Raw genomic sequence first — 25,259 nt, forward strand, 5'->3', positions numbered from 1 at the left:
AGGCAGGGTGCATCGCGGGCCACATATAAACATTTGTCTGGAAAAAAAAATACTGTTTGGCAGAAATGAAAAAGCAATTAGTCGCTACCATTAAGTTTTGTAAAAATGGGTCAGCTGGTTTCTATGCAATCCTGTGAACAGTCAGAAAGTCACCAAAGGAAAAAAAAACAGCCAATTAAAACCTTAACTGAATTTTCAATTAGATCTGAAAGTCTGGTACGACGTCATCCTGCTCAGTTAATTCACGCAAATCCCGCTTGACCTCTTGCTATGCATGTATCACCCATCTGATATCTGAGTTACTGCCTTCTCTTTTATTCAGTTCCTGTGGTTATGAAAAACCACACATTATTGTGCCCAATTATCAATCCTGTTAAAGTGCCAGGCGCCATATAGTGTTGATGTATTGTGCAATTAGGTTGTAAAAATACAGATATTAACCATCCCACCTGAATTTGCTGCAAATAGAATGTAGCAACTGCTTGCTGACAACTGTTTGAGGAAACTAGAATATAAATGAGATGTTACAATGTTGCATGATTATCACCAAAACCCAAACCTCCCAACATTTTGCAAGGTCCCCCGAAAAAGAACTAACCACAGTTCAATAACTCTTTTCTTACCCTGGAGACTTGAGAGCATAAACTTCACGTGGACAGAAAGCCTCTGCGCAACGATGTATTTATGAGGACATGTCTCAGGTCGAGGCAAACAGAGCAGCTCTTATTTGGCTGCTGTTTCTTCATGCGTGGAATGATCTGTCACACCTGTAGTCACTGTAAAAGTGGGGGCTATAAAGACCCTGCGATCTCTATAAAACAAGAGACACCTGGGTCTGCTAAGCAACAAGTGAATACGTGTGTGTGTGTGCATGCATGTGTGTTTGTGTGTGTGCGTTTTTGTGTTTGACAAAAACTCATTTGAACATATACCAGCAGTTTTTTCAATACTGTGTTTTTGTTTGTCAATTCAGTATTGATCTTATTATGTTAAAATGGTGCGGTAGTTCAATGACGCTAATGGGGTTTTTCTTTTATGATTACTTTACCTTGTCTGAGTTTCTTTTTTTTTTTTTTTTTTTTTTTTGCTGAACAGCGCAAAAAACAGGATCCCACCCAAAGTGCTGCTCAAGTGTTTGTTGAAGGACTGTCACAGATTACAAAGAAAGACACCCAGCTAACGGAGGGATTTCAGGGAGAAACATCTACTGCCAACATGCCTTGCAAGTAGCACAGAGCCTTGAAATTCTTCCACTTCCCACACACAGGCCTTGAATGTGTCTTGATGCAGCGATGTTAGGATTCCCAATGGACCTCCAGTCCAATGCTTTACTCGCCCAGTACTGTTTGCAGATATCTGTTAGGTGAAAACTTGTATAAAGAAGTATTTATTTGATTTTCTGAGGATATGTCTTCACACATGAGTGATAACTGACAATGGCCATCACAGACCAGTCATAAAACAGATATAACATCAAGTATCAGCTGCAAATGGTCACACTTTATTTCATTTAGTCTAATTTTTCACAAATTTCAATTCTATTATGTTAATGTGATCCTAATTCATTTTTAATGGTAGACTAATAAAAGGCTGATTAGATGCAACAAGCATAGTTAATATCAAAGTAAACGAGTTCATCACCCGAGTGCAAGAACACATTCATTGCGCAATAAGAGACCGTTGCGCTGTAATAGGGGTATTTTTTTCCCAGTTTTGGACTCATTTCATACTGTGTTACATTGAATGAACGCTTTGTGACCAAGCTGATACTGTAAGGTTTGCAAAAGTTTATGGAGCCATTGAGATTCTGGCATATCCCTCAGATAAGTCGTAACTAGAAGGTACTGTACGATAAAAGCACACGTTGGGTTTCCAGTTATGTTTGACAATTCTATCTTTGTTAATTATTGTTTGATTAAATGCAAAAAATGTCATGTTAAATTGGCAGATACCATCAGATCTGGCATCAGCCTATATATTTTTCCATTACTCTCACTGAAGTTTCTTACTGCATGTAAGAAATTGGTTGATATAACCAAGTGCTATCACAAGCTATCACATATTGGTGTTCCACATTGTAAAAGTCATTCTTGATGCAACTCTTATATCGTGACAAAGCAGATCCTGGACATTCAGAGCTGACATAGCTGTCAAAAAATAAAAAAAAGCATATACAAAGTTGTAGTACTAGTAGCAATCTAAATTACAGGACCCATCTTCTACATAGTCACTCAGATGTTGCATATTGTACACACATGACATAACTTGGTGTGTCACTCTTGATAACATGTCTGCTTGGTGAGGCCACATCTTAGCAGTGAGTACTGGCGACAGCTAGCGAAGCGATAGTCTGACACAGAAGGTGTTTGAGTTTCTAACTCATGCTTTCACACTTTGGCAGACACACCATCCCTGCCAGCTGAAATAACAGTGTGTGTGTGTGTGTGTGTGTGTATGTGTGTGTGTGTGTATGTGTGTGTGTGCAGGCGTACGTGCGTGCGTGCGATGTAGCCTTTGTAAATCTCTGACTTTGAGTCATTTGCACTGCCTCTGCAAACAGTGTTTGACTTTACAGTGACACGTGCAGAGCCTGCGTGCTCGCATTTTATGATTACTTTTGAATTCAGAATCTATTCCATGTGTATTTATGTTTCCAGTGTGTATAAATTCAAATGTAAACCTACAATAAAAGGGGGAAAAGGATGACTTTGTCATCACTAAACAAACCCATACGCAGTAAGATATTTAGCTGAAATTTGTCTTTAACAAAATCAGAATTTACAAGAATATGTTGCTGATTAGGTTTACTGGGTCTCATCCATCTGATTGATTTACCAAAAATGTAAACACTGTTTCTGAAACTAATTATAGATTTTGGTTCCACATTTAAGTAAAGTTGAATTTGCTGTCTTGCATGCATGTAAAATTACCCCTATACTTTAAATGTTGAAGTTACACTGAAGATTGGATAGTTTTATAGACTTCAGGGTGGCACACAGCGATGTTTTGATTTTCCATCCAAACATCCATCCGTCCATCTTCACCCACTTATCCATGGTGAATTCTTTGATTTTGACAAAAATGTTTAATGATGTTAGTCATTTTGGTTGTGACAGGTCCAGCTTTCTGACTTGTACTTGCAGATTTAAGATAAGAAGGGATGAACTTTATTGATCCCCATAAGGGAAATTCCTTTGTCACAGTTGCGTAACAGTTATAATGTCAAAAAAAGGAAATAAATATGAATACAAATATGAGTATAAATATAAATAGAAAGGCAGAAGACAGGATGAAGCAAGACAAAAAAAATCAGCAGATAAGTAGACAAAAACAACATTAGGGATGACAATGGGCAACATCAAGGAACAGTGAGGGTGAAAAATACATAACTAGAAGTAAACAACAATATGAGTAGAGTGACAAAAATAAATAGCAATAAGGAAAATAAGTTAAAAAAAAATGGCAGTTTGTGTGTGGGTCGGGACAAACAAGGAGAGACGGTAGAGTTAGGTGAGTGGGTGAGGTAGTGAATGGAGAAGGATGGTGAGATTGTGAAGGATAGCACAGGGAATGAGAAGATCGTATAAGCAAACTTTGCTCCTTGCAGATTGCAGGTGGCCTGGGAGTTGCTGACCTATGGAGTGAGGCATGGCTCCCGGGGGGAGGATGGGTGAGCTGTTTCCCGTGCAGCAGATGGCAAACCACCGACAATGAGTGGATGAGACAGACAAGCCAGGTAAAGAAGGAGGGGCTGAAATGGGTTAATCTCTCACTGCCTGGCTGTTGGAACAGCTACTTCAAAACCCAGAAGAGGGGATGAAATGCACAGACTGGGGGGTGGGGGGGGGTGTGATTGTTTTTTTAGTGCATTTCATCCCCTCAGGTGATAAAATTGAAGATGTTTTATGTTCAAGCAAAAGGCTTTCCAGATTTTATCTTACTCAGAGTCAGAAGAAAAAGAACTGTTGAGCATCTGACTCATGAAGCTAAAGGTATTACATGAAAGTTCACCACCACCTGCTCTCACTCAACTTAAAGTAACCCCTTCCCCTCTCATTATGGCCTTTCATTCAAGCAGTAGCTTGGCAATTTAGCTAAATAGGCTTATATGTCAGACTCATCTGCTTTTCTAGCCGCCACCGTCACCAATGCGCGCATGGAGCAGTTATGCAAACACTTAAGTTGCTTACATTTGCTGACGGTCATCTTGGCGATCTTTGCTTACACCTAATAACAGTCCTAATAATCAGCTGCAGGCTCAGTACCATTTTCAGCTACCCGTGTTTATCCCCGCAAGCGTCTCATCCGATACAAAGGAAAGTTAGACAGACCGCCAAAAATGATGATACCTAAACCCTTTAACTCCTCAGGATAAGCATCTTTCCTGTTGGGGATTACTTGCAGGACTGACCCATATCTAATTTTTTTCCTGTGTGTTTGTGAGGTCTTTTGCCATTCTGTTCATATGATCTGCCAACTATTTTACCTTTCAGGTTATAAAAGAATACAGTAAATAGTTGCCAGCCTTGTATTTCTAATCTTTAAATAATGTTTAAGTCATTTGAACAGTATCAAATTATTTAATAAATCACTGAAAATGGTTGAAATCAATTCACATTAAAAACAGCACAATAAGGTGTTTGATCATTATCATGGCAACTACATGTTCATAATAACTGCTTTAGACACTGTGCACTGAAATGCTTTAACTCTGTAATTTTGCTGAAAAAAGTTGTTTAAATAAACAACAACATAATTTAAACTTTTAGTTGATGCGGTGTGTCTATATTCGAACATATTTAATTATTTTCCTCTGTTTTTTTGTCCATCCGTTGAAGATCAGTTTTTACTTTTCATTATTTCTGTTTTGCTCAAACCCAGACAGATATATTAGACTCTTTAGCACGAATTACACTGCTTGTTGATTAAAGGTTCATCATCCAGGCAGGAATAAAGCTTGAAATATCCAACTAGATCATTTTACCCATGCCGGTTCAGTCTGTCTTGTCTCGTAATATGGCCTTTGTCTCGGAGAGAGCCGTGAGTCATGGATCTACTAAGAGAGCATTAGCAAAATTCAAAGTAACTCGATGACAACGAGAGACCGAACTGCAGGGAATACAGTGTGCAGCACCGTCATGTTTCCTTCACCGTAAACAAATATCCATCTACACGAATCACAGTCCTTTTTTCAGTGTCAAGTTCCCACTCTTCATCATCAGCCGTCAGTCATACCGTTTAATTATTTCAGTTTCAAAATTGTTGGACGCAATGAGTACATTTTTTGTTTTGTTTTTTTCCTTTTGAGATAATGTGTGTTTCGATGTTCCATAGTTTTCTTTTGTATAATGATGCTGTAGCAGATTGAAACACTTGCCAGCTCACGGAGACATATGGAACCATGACTTTGAGACAGAACTATCAACACTCTAGATTACTTTAATCGCTGTTCCCTATGCAGAGAAGTACAATCCTTACGATCAACAAATTGCTTATTCGTCATTTTATGTCACGTGATTTCAAACCTTCTTCTCAGTGTGGAAACTATACACACATCCAACAGTCCAAAAAAATATGTTCTGATTTTAACTAAATTTTCTCCTGGGAGGATGCAGCTCACATAAATGCATAAATGAGAGTTTACTGAGTAACCTTGGCAGTCAAACTACAGCACCACTAATTGGAAAATACCCGTCTGAGGACGCCGAAACGTAATCACATTACCAACAGTACATGCATCCAGCAGGCGACACGTGACACTACAGATGTCTGTTAATGTGTTTCATCAGGAAACAACTAAATGGATTGTTGTAACCATAATCCTGAAAATAAATACATTATACATCATGAAGGTTTGTTTTTCTGATATTAGGACTCAAAACTCACAATTTTATATTGTCATTATGGAAGCATAACAGCATTTTTCAAGGGATTCCCAGCTAGAAACATAAGAAAGAGCCACCAAAATTTTAAACGGACAAAGTATCTAGACTGTAGAATAAATATAGATTAAAGTGGTTGATAGCAGCATAAAAATAGATAATAACAGAAGGAAAAAAGGTGGGTGGTTGTGGATAAAAATGTGGAATTTCTACAGCTATTTATTGATCACAATACTCATCCCACAGTGAGATATTTCAATTCACATGTACCAGAAAGTGGATAGTGCGGTAGAGGTAGTTAATAATGTCACTAAGATAAATATATAAATAGAAAATGAAAGTAAACCAGATATAAAGCATCAAGAATATTAACAATAAGTAATCAATATAAACATATGCAAAAGAACACATGGGGGTTATTGGGGTTAAAGGAGAGTGCACTGAGGGTAATAATGTGAACTGCCAAAAGAAGGGATAAATAAAAGTGGAATAGTAAATATTCAAAGGGGAAATAAATAAAGGGTTTAAATTTAGATGTTATTTTTGGAAAGAAAAAAAAATGGAATTTGGATATAAAATGTGGAGATGACACATCATTTTGATATTTAAATAAATAAACACACACACACACACACACACACACACACACACACACACACACACACACACACACACACACACACACACACACACTACGATATCTTTGAGGGATGATTTACGCTCACATGGCCAAACAAATCCGCGGCTGTCAACGAGGCCCCGCCCACACGCTGACGCAGAGCCGGGTGTCGAGCGGAGGGGAGGAAAGCTTCTCTAATTGCGGGGCTGACAGGAAAGCCAGCGATGGCTGCTCTCCGGCAGGAGCACCGCTACGGGCTCTCCTGTGGCAAAAACAACAAAAGCTGCCCGAACGTAACGCTGTACCACGTCAAGCTGACGGATACGGCGATCCGAGCCTTGGAGTCCTACCAGAACCTCAAGGTAAGACACCGTTTCCACATGGACGTTACCCAGAATGTGTGTGTGTGTGGTGGGACTTCAATACCCAGGCAGCAAAGTTGATGGCTTCTTTATTTTTTTTAATTTATTTTTTTGTTAATTTTATTTCCCTAAAAGACGTTTAGAACCGCTGGGCTTGGTTAGTGCTCGGGTCACAGAGCGTGTGTTTTGTCAGCGACCCCCCCCCCCCACCGGATCCCTTGGCCACCATCGGATCACACATACCGGGATCTGAACCCTGAGGTTGTCGGGAAAACAAGAAAGAAAAAGAGAAAAAAAAACTTTCCCCTCGCTCCTTCAAAATAAAATCGGTTTATCTTCATTAACTGGTGCCATTATTTGTCGTATAGTTTTCTGAACACTCTTAAAGATCACATATCTTAACTGTTTTCCTCCCTCCTCTCTCTCTCAAACCTTAGGCATCACTGCCAAGTGAACCATCCATTTGCTTTAAAGGAAATCAAGGGGTAAGTTACTTTTCATTTCCTTTCACTGTAAAGACATAGCTTTCCTCATTTTAGATTAAGGTGTCTCAGTTACCTTGTGTTATCTAACAAATCAAGAGGTATTTACACACCTGCATTTCCCAAGACTTAATCTTATTTGTTTTAAGTGGATTAACCCGTTAACAGATTATTAAAGCATTTTTTTGGTTGAAAGGGCGATTCATCACTTTCACTTCACAAACCCCTTGATAGAAAATTATTTCAGTCTTTTTTTTTTGTTTATGTGTTCGATTGCAAAGAAGACTTTGGCTGTTGTCTTAGACGCCCCTCCAATAATGCTTTGCAGGGAGCTTAGAGACGGTCTCCAGCAGCCAGAAGGCATGCAGGTTACTGGGTCAGGCTGGTGACTGTGGAGAAGCTCTGTTAGGTCAGCAAGTGGCACTGGGAGGAGGGAGGCCACGCAAACACATGCACGCACGTACACACACACAGCCACACATACTGACCAGAGCCAGAGTCAACAATGGTGAGAGCAGTTCTCATGAGGAGCCCTTAGTAATGTCGTCTAGTGCACCTTAGTTAAAATGCTCAGATTGCATTGCCCAACTGTGGATGTATTTTGCTTTTAATTAATTATCAGATAAATTATGTGCAGTACACGTGGATCCTTTGTGTAGCACATAGCCTGAACTATGCAGTTTTAGACCGTAGTCAGCTGCAGCTAATTGCATGGGCTGGTCGGAAAGATTTGCAACCACCTTCTCTGTCCTGAAGAGCCGAGCTGAGTGGTGGTCGGTTCTATGGGGGAGCTTGTGTGGTTAAGAGGCTGTATTAAAGTGTCCAAGATGGAGGAGCACGGGCCTCTTAGCTTGTCAGAGTGAGACAGTAAAGTGCATGCAAAATGAGCATCATAGTTTTGAAAAAGAAAAAAAAAACCTTGATATCCTCCCTTTATTTGGCCAATAGTAAACATTATTTGTATCTTCTTATATTTGTGGCTTTGTAAGGTTGTCGCTCTATGGCATTTTATGCACCGACTTTTAGGTGAGAACGGATTGTTTGGCCAGAAAACCTGATATGCAATTGACAAAGCTGTGCATTTTTCAAATAAAATGTTTTGAAATTGTTCTTGGTCTTATTTAGGTCATAGTAAATGACAGCCAGTCCTTGTTGATGTAAACGTGAGTATAATATTAAAAGGAATTTGGATCACATTTATAAGAGGAGGATTTTTTTTTTCTTCTTCTGGAGGTTACATGGTGGTGGGAATGGAATCGGCACTTTAGCACAGAAGTGAAGCTTCAGTCTGGATCTTGGGTTTTATAATCGCACTTCTGCTGTCATCTCACAGTGTATTTTCAGTCTTCACCTCACGGTCTGCATGAAAGTTTGAAAAGGCAGACTTGTAAGTTTAGTGGTTATATGATCATTAATCAACAGGGCTTTTTTTTCTCACAGGAACTCTATATTGATATATGTATATATAACATTTCTGTTTGTTAAAAAAAATATTGCAATAACAATCCTATTTCTGTTTGCCTGTGTTGTGTTATGTGAACTGCAAGTGACAGTGACCATTTATAAATATAACTATCTGAATGTGTTAATTAGTAAAAATTTGTCACTTTGTGATATCCAAGTAATTATAATGACATTGTATTTGTGCAGATTCATTCTTCTTTGTGAAGAAACCTGCGTTGAACCCCTAATTAAATTGCACTTCGGCTGCACTATATAGACCTTGTGGGGTTTCTTGTAAACCAAGTCTCACATTTCTGGAGTCTTTTTATTTATGTATTTCTTTATTTGAATTTCTGTGTAAAAGGGGATTTTGTGAAAGCCAACAATTTCACCGCCCCTCCGAGACAATGAGAGCTAAAGCTATTTACAAACTGACGTTAAAAAGTACGTTTTAAAAAGTAATTTCATCAACCTTAAACCTTAAGGCCTTTTGGAAGAACAAGAGGCGGGATGGTATGAGTTTTCATGTGCTTTCTGTTTACGTCTGAATCAGACCTAACACTTATCAGCCAAGTTGATCACTTTTTAAAGGCATAAAGACACAATTTGTAAAGTAGCCAGGTGTGAATGAGCATTCTCTGACGTGTCCTCCTGTCACTGTATCACCTTTCACATATGCCAGTGCCAGGTGTGTCAAAGCGTCAGATGTTAGTGATTTGTGGATGGGTGTTAATGCTAGTAAACTAGCACAAAATGACGTTTGAAATTTCCCCTTCAAAAACATTTAAATCATGCAAATGTCTTTTTTTAAAAGTTGCAGCTAAGATTTGGTGTGTTTCTTGGTGTGACCCTCGGTGCGAAGGATAGCTTACTAGCTAGCTTGTAGCAATTGGCGTTGAATGGGGGTCCATGCTTCGTACTAACATTTTGCACACATCATTTTAAGCAAGCATTACTAGTATTACTAGTACTAAATTAGTTTAGTACTATTTTTTTGGCCTTTTTTCCCAAGTGTAACATACTGGAGTTTGTTATGAATTAACTTATTCTTGACCTCAATTTAGTTCGTGGGACTCCTATTGTGTAGCAGCCACAACACACAAGAACAAATGAGGTACAGACAGCCACACAGCACTACAGCTTTTTTCAATTGGTATATAATTTCTTGTTTTGAATATTTGCTGTCAACCTCAGCGTGCGTATGTCTGTGTGTGGCTTGGTGGCTGCAGGACTAGACAGCACGTGGCCTGAACTCCCCACAGCATACACACCAGTTGAGTGATACCAAAACCGTATTAATTTTAACAAAAAAAAAAAAACGAGACTACGGAAAAGTAGAAGTCATCCTCTTCTGATTTATGGAATTCACGGATATGGACGGCCTGTTGGATCATGTCTTGTACACAGCAACTTTAACTTAATAGCCTCACACAAGGTAGCGCAACTTTGGTAGTGAAATTTTGAACTGTAGGGAAGAAACATGTTTTAAAAACACCGGGCATTGACAACTTAAGAATAATTCACAGAAGCACGTGAACACTTCCAAACAACAAACTTAATCTTTCCCCTGCAGCACATGTTGAAGCTAGTCAGAGGGCAGAACCACCCAGCAACCTTTGCCGGTATTGTAATCACTGGCTTCAGAAAAGTAATCTTCACGCAGCTTTAGTCAAAGGTTCATCAACAATTTTTTTCTACTTTTTCCCTCAATAGACTATACCGTATTTGTTGTGTATATAAATGACATGACTTTCATTTTCTGTTCGAACCGCTGCATCTGTTTCCTTTTGGGATCGTCCGGCATGTTGGATGAAGTGGAATAAAACACAATTCATTTTCAGCTGGGTTTCATTTGTAACCTGGAGCCTTTTATTCAGAGATTTTTTTTTCAGAGTTCAGGAACCTGGAAAGTTTTTCACGACACAACTATTGCGTGTTTATGCTATCAGAAACAGGCTACATTTCTTGAAAAGAAGGGAAAATTCTAATTGGCCAAAATGTGGATCAGCATGATCAGTCTTGTGGAACACCAAAACATGGAATTAGCCAACAAAAGTGCAGTTTAAGTACAATGTACCTTTCTGTATGTTACAGTGCATTCATATGTGGATGTGTTAAAAGTTAGCCTGTGCATGTTTTGACATGGGTCTGTGTTTGGTCAATGGGTGTTCATGCTGTGTCCTGTGTGGGCCTAGAGGCATGATTTATTCATGTCCCAGCTCCTTGCTCCTGTCCTACCCCCTCTGCCCATTGTGCAGAAGTCTATAGTCTGGCAGGACCAGAGGAGAGCCCCTGAGGACTCTGTGTGTGGTGTGTGTATTTGTTTATTTGGTTTGTCCTGTGCATATGACAGAGACAGACAGAACGAGGGAATACTTGGCAGTTGCTTTTGAGCTCGTGTGCTTGAGTGAGTGCTTTTTGTCTGTCTGTGTGTGTTTAGGTTGCCCATGCTCAGATCCCCAGAGTCCCCCCCCCCCTCCCAATTGTGTGTTGTCTCCTCTGATTTGAATAACAATAAGCAAGGGAATGCAGGCTGTGTTTTGTCACCCTGCCTCGATCACCCAGAATGGATTGAGTTTTTCAGACTAATGCATTACAGTCAGTCCAGATGTGTTGTGCTCTACCCCAAGGGTTTGTTTGTGCCCAACATGAGAGAAACATCCCCGCTGTGCATCTAATGGACTGGAGACTATAAAGGCAGAAGCCAGCTAACAACTTGAGCTGTACAGAGTTATTTAACCATGTCCAAAACGGTGTACAGACTTTTTCTTATTTTTGTTGAGGATCTCCTGTTACATGTACAAATGGTGCTGAATGAGTTCAATTCTACCGTTTAGTGAAGAAAATTAAACAATGTAATGACTCTCTTAATTCATTTGTTCATTGTTCAAAAACATAAAGGTCTTTTACAGAGGTATAAGTATGATTTGCTGATGCCTTGCAATGCGGTTGCAGATTTCAGCTCTTCATTAGAGAACCTATCGTAGCTTGCAGAATCCCTTTTGCTTTTATCTTGCGTACATTTATATGGATTCTGAAATTTCTCCTAACCAAAATAGTTTGACATCAACCAATCATACATGCAGACTTACAGTTCTGTATTTTTAAAACCGGGTTAAGCGATGTGGGGCTATTAGGTAAATACATGTTATCACACATTGTCAAAAAGCTTCCACTTAAAATCTGCAATGTGGTGATAAAAGGTATGCCTTTTTTCCCCCCAAACAGATCACGCTAATCAGTGTACGTCCTCAAAAGGAAAATTGAGAGATTACAACAAGTACTCCCGTCCTTTCTAGAAAGTGAAAAATGTTGTACACGTACCAGGGTATGTGCATTTATTAGCTGTGTGAGTGCAAGGCTCACGGCCAATGAAATCCATGCACACTAAATATGTTCTCTGCCCAATCTGGCAGCTTGGAGATATGGTGACCATCTTAGCTTGCTGTGGAACGTGTGCCGTCTAAGTCCCTCATGTGAAAATCTAGACCATAAGCTAATGAGGCATAAAGGGGCACTTGCGTCTCCCACCCCCCTCCCCCACGTGTCGTGTATGGCTCTACATTCTGGAAAGCTTGTGTTCTGCTGAAGAGCCTACCTTGCTTGAGGGTGTTGAAGAAGGGGCTTGTATTTGGTCACAGTGGGCCACAATTTGTTGAAGTTGACAGTTTAGCCTCGGGCACCTGCCAGAGATGTATCGTTTTTGGCATTAGTTTGGGGAAACCTCAGGGATTCTTGTGGAATAGAACCCTTATCCTCTGTTCTCCTTTATCCCCCTCGTCCACTGCTGGGGCTTGCAGCTCTGTCCCTCTTTGAAATTGCAACCGAAAAGGAATTGAAGGTGATTACTAACTCGGGCATGATTACATGCACTGTCTCACATTCAACATGACCACATTAATCATAGTGCCAGCTTGTGAGAATCAGTTAGACAGAAGAGCCCTTGCAGCTCAAAGTGTTGAGCGTGATCATAAAACATGGTCATTTTAATGTATTTCTTGTAGTACAGTTTACTTCCTCTCCCCTGCCCCACACCCCTCTCTTTGGACAGATACTAAAGATGGCATTCAATAGAAAGCCAAGCTTGTTACTAAAACGAGAATAGCCAGCTTAGTATAAAGTTGTGTCCACATTAAGTGAGCCTTGGTCAAAGTTGTGGCCTTAGGGGTTAATCCGTTTCTGCAATTATTATTAGCCTTTTTATGCACACACACACACAGGTCTCCGAGTCTGATGTATATCCACACATCATTGCCTCTTAAGTCAGGTAACTCCTTCTGGCACCACAGTGAAATAAATGTGGTCCGATCATCACATATTCAGAATTGCTACTACTTGCTAGTAAACCAACGATGTTATTAGAATAGGGTCAGCAGTTCACTACACTATTAACATTTTCAACTGAATTCTGAATATGTGATTGCCTCTTATCAACGCCTCATCTGTTACGAGTTACGGTCTACCCTGTGTAAATATACATGGTCATGCCACAACTCCTTACTTATCTTGAAATTCTCTATTAATCAAAATAATATTGATCCTTGTCATAAACAAGCAGCCCTGCTCGCTGTTAGAAAATAACACACGAGATAAACTGGGGAAGGAAAAAAAAAACATTTGCACAATCGGGTTGTTTTGGAAAGGCTCAATTCAAATTTAGCTGTGTGTGCGTGTGTGTGTGTCACATTCTCGACAGGGATCATCTTAAATGGCATGTGTCAACTTGTGGCCCTGGGAAGGATTCTGCTGTTGTTTGGGAAGAGATGATGATGATGATGATGAGGAGGAGGAGTAGTGTTTACTTTAGTGTGGTGAGGGTGGTGGCCGACTGGCTGGCGGTCTGACTGTCTGGGTGTGTTTGTGTCAGTCTCGTATGTGTCTTTGTGTGTGTCTCAAAGTCACCGGTGGAGATGCTTGGCCGATAGCTCGAATTTGGCCTCTCTCTCTCTCCTCAGCCTTATGAGTGGCAGTAATGCTGATTACACCCTGGTGAGAGGAGCTGGAGCTGAGCCTCTCTTTGCTCACGCTGGATTAACACAGAAACACATACACATGCACGGTCTGAATTAACACCCAGAGTGACTGGCCCCCTGCTGATAACAGACAGAGGTGGTGGCGACAGGTTTCTCTCCCCCTCTCCCCTTGCACCTCCTCCCTCTCCTCCTATCAACCAGAAAGGGGAAGCAGTGCCATGGCATCCCACTTTGGAGCCGAGGAGGCCAGAACAAAAGATGGCCTGTTTTCAGAAGGCCATTACTCAGACTGCAGAGGATGTGGAAACAATAGGCTGCATGAGATCTACACCCAGATCCCACATTCAACCAAAAGCTAGCAGGAAACATAAGCCCTGTGCATCGACAGCAGTTTCTCACAGGTTTTGTTCAATCGACTTTATAGTTTTGATTGACCCAGGAAAATTAGCCTTTCCTGGCCTCGATTCAAAGGTACCGACACATTTATGACAGCTAAGATTGAAGCCAAAAGTTCATTGGGATCAACGTGTCAACAGGAGTTTCAAAAACATGAAATAGACGTACGTCATTCTCAATTCATTTTTTTTTTTTTTTTTTGATAATCAGTGATTAGCTCCTTTCTATTGTTTGTGTGTGAGCACATGCAGGTGTCATTGACATTCCAATTTTTTTTTTCAATAATTATTTCAAGTGAATATTAGGTATTATTATTATTTAAATGCCTATGAATACTAGGGCTGTGAATTTCAAATTCAGGAATTTTTTTTTATTGCCTCATATTGATCTTCGTCACTATCCTGTAGAATTATCTTTGAGATGACTTGCTTTTAAAAATTATGTGTCACTTGAGATTTTAGCACAGTTCTTCTTACTGGTTTTAAAGACGGCAATTGCAGTAGTCCCAGCAATGTGGGCCAGAAAGAGCACCCAATTTAAACATACATATCAGTTTAAAAGAAAAAATATATATTTATAAAATTTTTAGATACATTTCAATGAATAACAATTACCATTGCATAGCTAAAGTCGTATTGACAGCCGTTTTTTTCCCCAAATATTTATAAATTTTTGCACAATACGTTTGAATACATTTGCCGTGACAAATGAAAAGTAGCGCTGTTTTGTTGAGCTCCACATACCAGTATAAAAGCCTGGTCTTCAATTCAGATCACACACATCTCTGGCTCTGCAAAGAGCAATGGTTCATCAAGGCACTATGATTTTAGGGAGATAGAAACACATTAAGCTCTCTGTAGTTTCAATTGCCGGTCCCACTTATTCCTTTTTTTCTTTGCTCTGAGAAGAAGGGCACTCAGCCCAACCTCACCGACTGCACGGATAAAGAGCCTACTTAATGCCACGGACTCAGTCAGTCGTGTTTATCTGCTGCTCATCACTAGCCCCGGTCCTTTCTCAATTTGTCATCTTCCTCGTCCAGTCAACATGCAACTTACCATCTGGTTTATGGAGCCAATGGTAAGTGTTTGTAAGAAAAGAAGTAGAATAATCAAGTATGTTAGTTAAACTGTAATTAATGTCCCTTTTACACAAAGTACTCATTATATTGACAAGAAAATATGCAATATTTGGATATGTTAGGACATAAGTATGACATATTTGAATTTTCACAACATGTAATCTGAACTAAAAAATTATACAGTAAATGCATAATAGATCTGACATTTCCAAGTAAACTTTATCAATCCTTATGCATGACTACCAATTGTTGGTCGACAGTTAAAGAATAACATTTTAACATAGTCCTTTATTGGGATAATTATCAGCCCCATGTTAGGATTCATCACTTTTTATTGATGTTGCAAGTATGAATATTTTTAGTCAGTATATTTTTACTTTACTGTCTAGGTAGTGTTATGTCATTCATTTTTCATTAATTCTGTAATGGCAGAGATCAGAAGCAACTGCACAGATTCCCTGAATATTTTAATTGAAAGGCTGACGATAAATATTTCATTAGACACGGACAGTTTTCTTTTTCAAGAGCAAGGTTCTCTGCAAGAGCCTGTCTCTGGGTTTGAATTGCCATGGAGAATGTGCTTTTGTGGCAGTGAATAGTAGTGCTTGTTGTTGTATTGTACAAGCAGAGCTTTAGGAGTTTGCTTCTGGTGGTCAGACAACAACCATCAGTGACTTAAGGCAGGCAAATGCTTCTCTGTGCATTGCATGACTGAACGTTTGTAAGAGCTGGAATCCTGCGACGGCACATAACTCTATCAGACAGAGCGATAAGAAGGGTCAGGAGAAATATTTCAACAAGTGATATCATTGATATACAAGGTCTCATCTGTCAGAGACATGCAAACCTTTTGGAAATTCTTCTTTGTTGACTGAGGAGGCAAATTGACACTAGTGTCATAATACTTTTGCATACATTATTTACATTAAGGGCAAAATGTTTTTTAGAAAACAACTTTTTAGAATGTTGTAAATCCAGGCTTTATCCAATTGAATAAGCACTCATTTCCAGAGCAGAAATTCAATAATCGGATGAAGGAAATGATGGTTGTGAGCAAGAGAAGCAGGATGCATCTGTTATCAGACTGGATGGCCAAAGTATAATGTAGATAGTCTGTTGTTTTGCTGTTTGGCCAAGACACTCCTCTTACACACCACATCCAGTGGACCAGAGACAGACCCTGTCTTGCTGCTATTATACCCCCCCCACCCCCCCCGATTACAGATCCAGGTGGAATCCTAGTTACTGCACATGGTACCCGTTTAGCTTAATGTGATCCTGGACCCACCACCCCATTACTTTGTCCCCTGTCCCCTCGCAACATCTAAGAATTATAGAAACATCCTTGAACGTCTGTAGCTGACAGGATTCATGGAGTCATGAACTATGAGGTTATGAAATGGGAAGGGAGCTAGTACAGTTGAGACGGACCCATGCTGTTGTAGATTATCCAATGGGACCAAGGGAACACACCCCAGTTTCAACGCATCAGCCAGTTGTTATGTACTGAAAGAACTTAAAAACACTAAGAAACTTGAGCCTCGTGTTTGCAGGCCGCCCGATTCAGATAGGTCGTGAAGCAAGGAATCGGTGATGTCCTCAGCTCCGTCGTTAAAGGGCATTCACAGGAGTCATTCATTTTCACCGAAAGCCGGTAATGACAGCTGTCAGAAGCCTAGGCAGCAGCAAGTAGTGTGTTCTTAACAGCCAGCACAACGATTTGACGTCGTGAAGAGTTTCACTTCATGCAAATCAAAGCAACACTGCAAAATCAGCAACCAATTTCAGATTGGATTGTGTGGGATAAATTTCCTGGCTGGGTTTCCCTTTCATTATGAAATTGCAGAGAAAATGATTGTTCCCTTTGCCTTCAAGGATGTAGATGGAGGGGAGGGAGTGCACACATTACATGTTAGTACAAAATTTGCAGGTCAGAAGTATGTGCCAACATTCAAGACATGTATCTGAAGATAAACAGAAATGACTACCAGATGCAAATTAACGTACAGGACTGTCTCAGAAAATTAGCATATTGCGATAAAGTTCTTTATCTTCTATAATACGATTACAAAAACAAAAATGTCATACATTCTGGATTCATTACAAATCAACTGAAATATTGCAAGCCTTTTATTATATCAATATTACTGATTATGGCTTACATCTTAAAAAAACTCAAAAATCCTATCTCAAAATATTAGAATATCATGAAAAAGTAATTTTTGTTGTTTTAATTGCATTACAGAAGATAAAGAACTTTAGCACAAAATTCTAATTTTCTGAGACAGTCCTGTACATGTTGAGAGGTTGATGTTGCACATAGATGAGTGACTAACATGTCAAAAAGTCCCACATACCAGACATACACTATTGTTATAACAGACAAGTTGAAGGTTTCTGTGAAGCGTGCATTTATATCTGTAACACAAGTGAGGGAAGAAAAATGAGTGGCAGTTGATTTAACAAGGCTTTGAACTTTGCATAGATTTAGTTTTTGGCTCTAAGTGGCTGTTAAAAGACAGTAAGTGCATCTACAAGCAAAATGTTAACAAAACTGTCACACATTAACAAATGTTTTTCTGACCTCTGTCTCTCACTCACACAGGCCCGTCTAGGATTAATCAACAGACAGACTTAAAGAGCGTATCATTAGAGGGCTATCCTTAAGCAAATATTACATAATCCAGATCTGACCCATTATAAGGCCAGTTATGTCAGACACTAAGAAGATCCACCTGTGCAGCTACACAATCTGATCTGTATCTTTCAGAGGAATCGTTTGTTTAAATTCTTGCGGCGAAAGGCTTCAAGTAAAAACATGTGCAGTGAGCTGATGAGAGAGAAAAAAAACAACCCCGGAGCTGCTTTGTTTCACACTTGGATAAGGAAAAAAAAAAGAGATGATGTGACTTTTAAAAACAACAAAAAAGCGATTGGCAACAATATATTATTTGTGGACTGAACAACATCTGCAAAAGTTCACACCGAGTTCACAATAGTTTTTAATTTTTCTGAAGTTTAAATGTATTTGAGCTGATTTTTTTTTATTCCTTTTTTAAACTCTTAACAGTCCACTGTCAAGACTTGGACCATATATCCTATGTAACAAATACTGCAACTTAAACACAGCTTATCTATCATACTGCTATCACTGTCATCAAAGTTTCTCATATGCAGGTGGGAAAATTTTAGTGGGTCATGGGAGGACAAAACCAGAGGTAGGAAGGAAAAGAAATCCCCCAAGATACCTTTACGCTTACAACCGCCTCAAACTGCTGCCAAGCTTTAAGGGGGAAAAAAAAGGCATGTCGACAGGGTGGTCAAACTGAAGTCAGTGAAAAATACTTGTCATGACAATGTGCTGAATTTCCTGTCTATCTCGTCCACAGACAAACCATCTCTGCAAAATTTTCATGACTTTGCCTCCTGAACCTAGTAAATTCTTTCATCTATACGCATACATATAAAACTGCTTCATTTCCTTCGTTGCAGAAAATACTAATGGGAACAAAGAAGAATAGTTCAAAGAGTTAATGGTTTTCCAAGTCAGACTGAAACATCTTTCTCATTTTATGCAATAAAGACAACATGCATTTGACGGAATGTCGCGCAGAGATGTTATTCATAGCTGAGAGTGACTACGTAATGTTTTGAATTAAGATCTGCGGGCAAAAACAAAATGGTTCAAAGAAGAAATAGACATGCATAACAATAGTGATAGTGTTATTGCATATTTTGGGTCTCGGGTCAGCTCCAACTACAATTATAAGCAGTTCTTTGCACTAATTCTGCCTATGATTAATAATACCTGCGCACAAATATCTAAAATAGAAATCTGTTCAAAAGTTCTGCTAAGGGAAGCCTCATCGCTACAACTGACATCGCAGTGCATGAGGCATCCACTGCTATGCTAACACACCATGCTAGCTTCCTGTTGACCACATGCAGGCCTCCTTACGGATTATAACATATTTATAGACTATGGCATTCCAAGTGAAGGCTTCAACATGGACAGGAGCACCGGTTGTTCAATACAAAGACGTGACAGATCCTGTTTAATAGTCTGTAAAAATATAAAGCAGATTGTCTCGCATTCTCAACTGACATCTTTATGGCATTGATGGTGACACACAAAAACCAGGATTATTTCTGTGCTGGCTGCAGGAATTGAGTCAGTTGCAAGCTCTGGCCATGTTTACCTGTGACTGCACTAATATTGCCATAAAATTCTCATAATGCTGTGGCTAAAAAAAGTGCACATTCTCTCTTTCCACTAAGGCTTTCATGAGTGTAATCATCAATTTACCATAAAATTAGAATTGTCACTTTTCATGACAACAGGAAGATTTTTTTTTTCCTTTTTTTTTTTTTTTCTCAACTTTGGAGATGCCACATCCCCAGGCCAAAATGAAATATTTTCCAAATATTTCAAGTCATCTCATGATCTATGAGGTTTGTAGCGAAATTTCGGAGCCCAGTTTTATTCCAGAGAGGATAAATCGGCATGTTTCCTGTGACATTTTATTTTTTGAATCATTTCATTGTTTGCCATTCCCTTCTTTTTGCCAATTCCAAATATTTACCACAGTGTTTGTTCCGCTCAGCACTTGAATGTTGAATGAACAGCGCACCCTCAAGGAGTTACAATGCTCGCAGGCTTTTAGAATTTTACTGTTGTTATTTCAGGGTTAACTATCCTTTTGAGACCTAATACACATTTGCCAGAGTCTGGTCTTCACATTGAAACGAAAGCTGTGAATAAATAAACTCAATTGATTTATGATGATTGCAAAAACTATGACTTTGGACGGTTCTTTGTCCTTGGCTACAAGTTTTGGCACATTATTTCTGCTGAGTGGAAAACTGCTTTGCACTTCAATAAATTGGTTGATTAAAAGATAACAAAAAAGGATGGAAAAAAAAAAGAAGTTGTCATTACCAGGCCTGTAAAGAAATTAGCCTTGTTTATGGTTCCAGTTATACAAATAGGAACAGGGTGACTTAGCATGAAAAGGATATTTTCCTCACTATTTTTCATATAGATAAATCTGTCTCTGAATAGTTTTCCTTTCTGTTTCCTTTGTAGCACATCAAGATTCCAGCTCCCACCTCAGAGTCTACCTCTGCTCTTCGCGTGTTCTCCTTCTACTTATCCAGTGACAGCAAAGACCAACCTCAAGCCAGCTTTGACTGCATCCACCAATATGTTTCGAGGTATGACATTAAATAATAGATCCCTGTATTCTATTCAAACTAAATGTCTTATGAGTTCATCATGTTCTCTATGATTTATTTCTTCTCAACGTTTAATCGCAAACAATATTTTTTATTTGATATCCTGGACACAGTTTCTGTAAAATATATCAACTCTCTCCTTTACCGCTTTCCACATAACTCAATGAGGAATTTTGGCAAATATAAACTGTAAAACGTTTTTTACCAGAGGTTAGTTAAGGCTCTTGAACAGGCTCACCACTTTTAGCTATGGGTTTTCTGGATTTTTTGCATGTCAGCAGCCTTTTGCCATGTTTCCTTCACTGTTCTTCTGCCACTCACCCTTCTAAAGACATCATAAGGGACAGTTAGCTCACTGCTCGCTAAACACAGTGTAGGGTAATTGTAATTTTCCATTTATTTTTGGTCTGACCCTTTCATTACTAAGACCTGTGATGCATTGTTTATGGAGTGGATCAGCATGGAAACTGAGGGTTATGCCCTGTTGCCGCCTCCTGCTGCCAGATGGCATTCAAACTACTTCTGGTTCCAGTCTGTTCCTGCAGCTGGAGCCAAAAACAACAGCATAACTGGTTAAAGGGCAAGATCTTTCTCTTTCCTATTACATTGTCTTGATGCTTGGAGGATAAAGAAATGATTAGCGGGTACACAAACAAACAAGAGTTGTGCGACTCCCATCTTTTTTTTTTTTTTTTTTCAATATGTAACTGTGACTTTGGCAGCGATAAAGCACAATAATGCAGTCCAGCTTGGCGTATCAAAGTTTTTCACTTTTTGGTTCCGAAGATCCTTGATTAGCAAGTGTGCCGAGAGGAGCCAAGTTAATCCTGGAGGTTTTCCATAGGCTTTATCCTGCTTTGAACCAGAATATCTGGCTCCCTAACATATAAGGGACAACTATATCTAGCCTGTGACATAACGTATACTAACCATAGGCCTGACTTAGCCAGCTTTGACCAAACAGCAACAACGTGCAGTATGGAGTTTCATTTGTTATGCTGCTGTGAGGTAGCTTACAGGACTTTGTCTTTAAAAAGTTTATGGTGCAGCCAGCTGAATTCCTGAGGTTAGATAGCGCCTTGCTTTTGTGTCTTGCAGTGATGGACGTGAGCAGCTGGAAGGTCAAGGTATCATTCAGGACAAGATCACAGTGTGTGCCACGGAGGACTCTTACCAGATGACCCGTGAGAGGATGTCTCAGGTGGAAAAGGATAGTTGGAGTCGCTCTGCCATTGAGATCAAACCAGGAGCTACGCATCCAAGTAAGGGTTGGCCAGAAATTCCGTACCAGAACAAGAGCACGGGTTTATGTTGGTTTTCATGGTGAAGCACTTGGATATGAATTTGTTGATGACAAACAAGGAAGCAAAGGAGAAATATCCCATTATCGTCATCATTCTTAACTGAAATAAATGTGGCTCTGGTTATTGCTTTATTTTGAAAAACAGAATTTTCTCTCATGTTTACTGAAACCAGATGTGGAGATCATATTTTGAATAACTGAGGCTCATGAAAATAGAAAGGGTCATCCACTAATCCCTAGATTGTACATTTGAGCCTTTACTTCTCCCTTCTATGTGTCTGATACCCAATTTCCATCGGTGAAGAAACCCCTCTTGCTAACATCTGGCTTTTGACTGCAATGGAAACATTTCACTGGCAATCACTCCCTGGTCAACTGGCTCTGTTGAAGTCAGGTATTTATCTGCTCCACCTCCCATCAGCAGCAATGGAAACACAATATCTGGTTGGACGTGTTCATTTCCTTCCTGTTTCTGGATCCTCATCCACTGCTGTGACTTGCTTCAAACAATGAAGGAAAAAAGACAAAGATTTAAGGTTTATCTGTGTCCTGCCTAAACCTGTGCTGACAGGCTACAGATTGGCACCTTCCATGGTTATATTGTTACTATTTGCTTGGAGGTAGTATTGTAGACTGCTTTTAGTATTATCAAGGTAGAAAACCACCAAGCTGTATAATTTCAATCTTATTTCCTAATTTTTAGTACTATTTTAGGGGTTTTCGAGCATCTTGTCTCATCTATGATCTTAATTCCTTGACAATCTCCCAGCATAATTATTTAAGCAGAAATTCCTACATGCCACATTTCAACAGAGAAAAATAGGCAATAATTTGAGCAAATTTATTCATATCATCCAATTGTGAGGTCCACAGGGAATGTGACATTTTAATATCAGACTGCTTTTCATTTCCACTATAATATGCCTGTCCACGTCCTAATTGTTGTACCGCATTACTGTTTTTTTTTTTTGTTGTTTTTTTTTTTTTTTTTACAAGATCCTCAACAGGTTCATGTGCTGATTGGATCTCAACACTGAAATGTAACTCAAATAACAGTTGATTAATCATTAAGTAAATTTAGTGCACCCTTTTTAAAGTACCGACTTAAAAAATCATCAGTTGGCCCCAGGTATTCGTCCTGGGCCTCTCAGAGGTACGAACAGTGTGTTGACCGGAGCCTCGAGCCTCATTCCGTTCAGCTGATGGAGGCGGATCCCCTCGCCACCATCACCCATATGAGCCACTGGGGACTTGCATTGCTGTAGTCTGCTGAGATAAGCCAGCAGCTTGTCATCCAAATCTCTACGGTTACTGATCCATATCACTTGTGGGACGGTCGCAGATCTCGATTACAGCTGTATTTGAGATAGATGGGTCTTGAAAACGGGCAGATGTCACATATTTTGCTAAATCATTCAGTGGGGATAGGGTCGGCAGATTTCTACAATATGCAAATACACTTCAAGGAATATTACCTGGTCATGTGAGTCTTATGAAAATCGGGATTTGAAAAATGGAATTTTAATGTGCTAGTATTATATAGCAGAGAGATAGCTATGTAAATGGCAAATTAGTTCCCAAGTGTGTGGCAATAGACTCACAGAGACCATGTGACTTCTGCAGAAAATAATCTGGTCGTGAGACCATTTTTCGTGCGGACCTTGAACTTAAAGGGACCTTTTGTTTTTGAAGTTCACTATTATAATAATTTCAGTTGCCTTCAGTTTTATTGTAGTTTTGCCTAAAAAAATATGCAGCTAAAACGAGTCACTTAAGACAATTAATTCTCACAAGTTTGCAAAATGTCTCACCAACTATTATTTTAATTTGATTTAAATTCAGTATTTTTATTTTTCAATTTGTTTTTTTCTTTTTGGTACTCTTCCCTTCTTTTGCTGTACCTCCCAAGATAATGAATGATTCTTACAGAGGCTTCAACTGGCCCACTGCTTCCACTCTTCTTTCCTAACCTTAGCTGGAGTTATGCAACATTGTTTTTTGACCCTGTGTCAATGCTGCAGTTCCAGCGAAGCTGTGATGTAGACCCAAATTTAGAATGTGTGAATTGTATAAAGATCAATGCTCAAGGTGAACACATGACTTAGAAACATATATGCCCACAGGGAAATTCTCTTTTTGAGTCCTTGGAGGTGTTCATGAACTCAGAGCATATTATATGGCATGTCAAGACTTACAGAGCAAGCATGTGATAGGTCATATATCTTACATTCAAATTATTACCTAATTCTGTGTATTCTCATCATGCTTAATGGCTGGTAGTAGAGTAATGATAATGGAGTGTAATAATAGATGTATTGTGTCCTGGCAGGACATGCTATTGTGATTGAAAGGAAAGCTGTCTTTTCCTGTAACTTTGCCCCACTCTGACCTTCAAAGCACAGATTAACCTGTAATGGGATTAACACCAAGAGGTAGCTTTCACTGCTCTAACATGCCCCATCTGTCTGCAGCAGCAATGCAATGATCAATGGGGGTTTTCCCCTCTGAATACAAATCTATCCGGACTCAAAAGTACACACAGATTATGAGGGGATTTTTGATAAATGTGCGGTTGTTAGCCTCATTCTCAGCCTCATAAGGTTTTTGGACATGGTTTTTAGTCATGTCGCACTGCTCTTATTTAAATGAAATGTCAATTATTGTGATTTTGAGCCTGCATGATATATCGTTATGTTCCAGATATCCTTTTGTTAAAATGAGTCCCAGTGAGATTAAGATTATTAATGCCACCTTCAGTTAAAAATGTGTTTTCTGTTTTTTTGCTTTGTTGTTTCTGTTTTTTTAGGTGCACTGCATCTTAAGTAGTTTGACACTAGAGAGCTGTTTTTCACACCCATTGCCGAAAGTACATTTTCATGCTCATTGAAAATCTGATTTTATAACATGGGCCCGCCAGCATGAGACAAATATTTGAGGAGCAACTCATGGACTAATTTTAAGCAGGCTACAGGAATTTCCTGACAATCAGTTCTGGGGGGGAAAAAAAAAACTTTCCAAAAATTAAATGACACGAGGCATCCTAAAATGCTAGCAGGAAAACAAGGAAAAAACTAAAACTAGCTACAAGAAACTGAAAAAATCAAGATAAATTACATGATATCAAAAATTTTGTGAAGTAAAAGTATGCACTTAGATAATTGCAAACCTGAGACTTCTTGTTACCGACTGGTCACTTTGTGAGGTGAACAAAGTATTCGCATTCATTGTTTTTTTTTTGGTCTACAATTACAAATTTGGCAAAAGGTGTAAGCAACAAAAACAATAATTAATAATCTGTCCATTCTTCCAGCCAGATATAGGTCATTCACATCTGCAATTATCATAAGGATGGAATGTACTGCACTATGTTTTGTTGTATTCATTTCCACAAACTCCATCTCAGTGTAAATAACAAGAATTTCAAATCCGGGCTTGTCAGTGATGAACTTGGTTCTTACTTGCTTTATTTTTTTGCCTGTTCAG

The 25,259-nt window shown here is 39.2% G+C and overlaps 1 protein-coding gene across 1 annotated transcript in view; it reads left to right on the forward strand.

The window, feature by feature from the left end:
- The first annotated feature begins 6,713 nt into the window (after positions 1 to 6,713).
- The window catches only part of LOC147217994 (RNA polymerase II elongation factor ELL-like), a 29,939-nt gene continuing 11,393 nt past the window's right edge, over positions 6,714 to 25,259 (forward strand). Inside the window, exons 1-4 of the mRNA XM_086174969.1 lie at positions 6,714 to 6,863; positions 7,301 to 7,348; positions 20,325 to 20,452; positions 21,572 to 21,735. Coding sequence (XP_086031095.1) covers positions 6,726 to 6,863; positions 7,301 to 7,348; positions 20,325 to 20,452; positions 21,572 to 21,735 — 478 coding nt within the window. The 5' untranslated portion in view covers positions 6,714 to 6,725. The remainder of the gene's footprint in view (positions 6,864 to 7,300; positions 7,349 to 20,324; positions 20,453 to 21,571; positions 21,736 to 25,259) is intronic.

The sequence above is a fragment of the Fistularia commersonii genome, chromosome 27 (assembly GCF_037954325.1).
Source record: "Fistularia commersonii isolate RoL2024-O1a breed Wild chromosome 27, RoL_Fcom_v1.0, whole genome shotgun sequence".
NCBI lineage: Eukaryota > Metazoa > Chordata > Actinopteri > Syngnathiformes > Fistulariidae > Fistularia > Fistularia commersonii.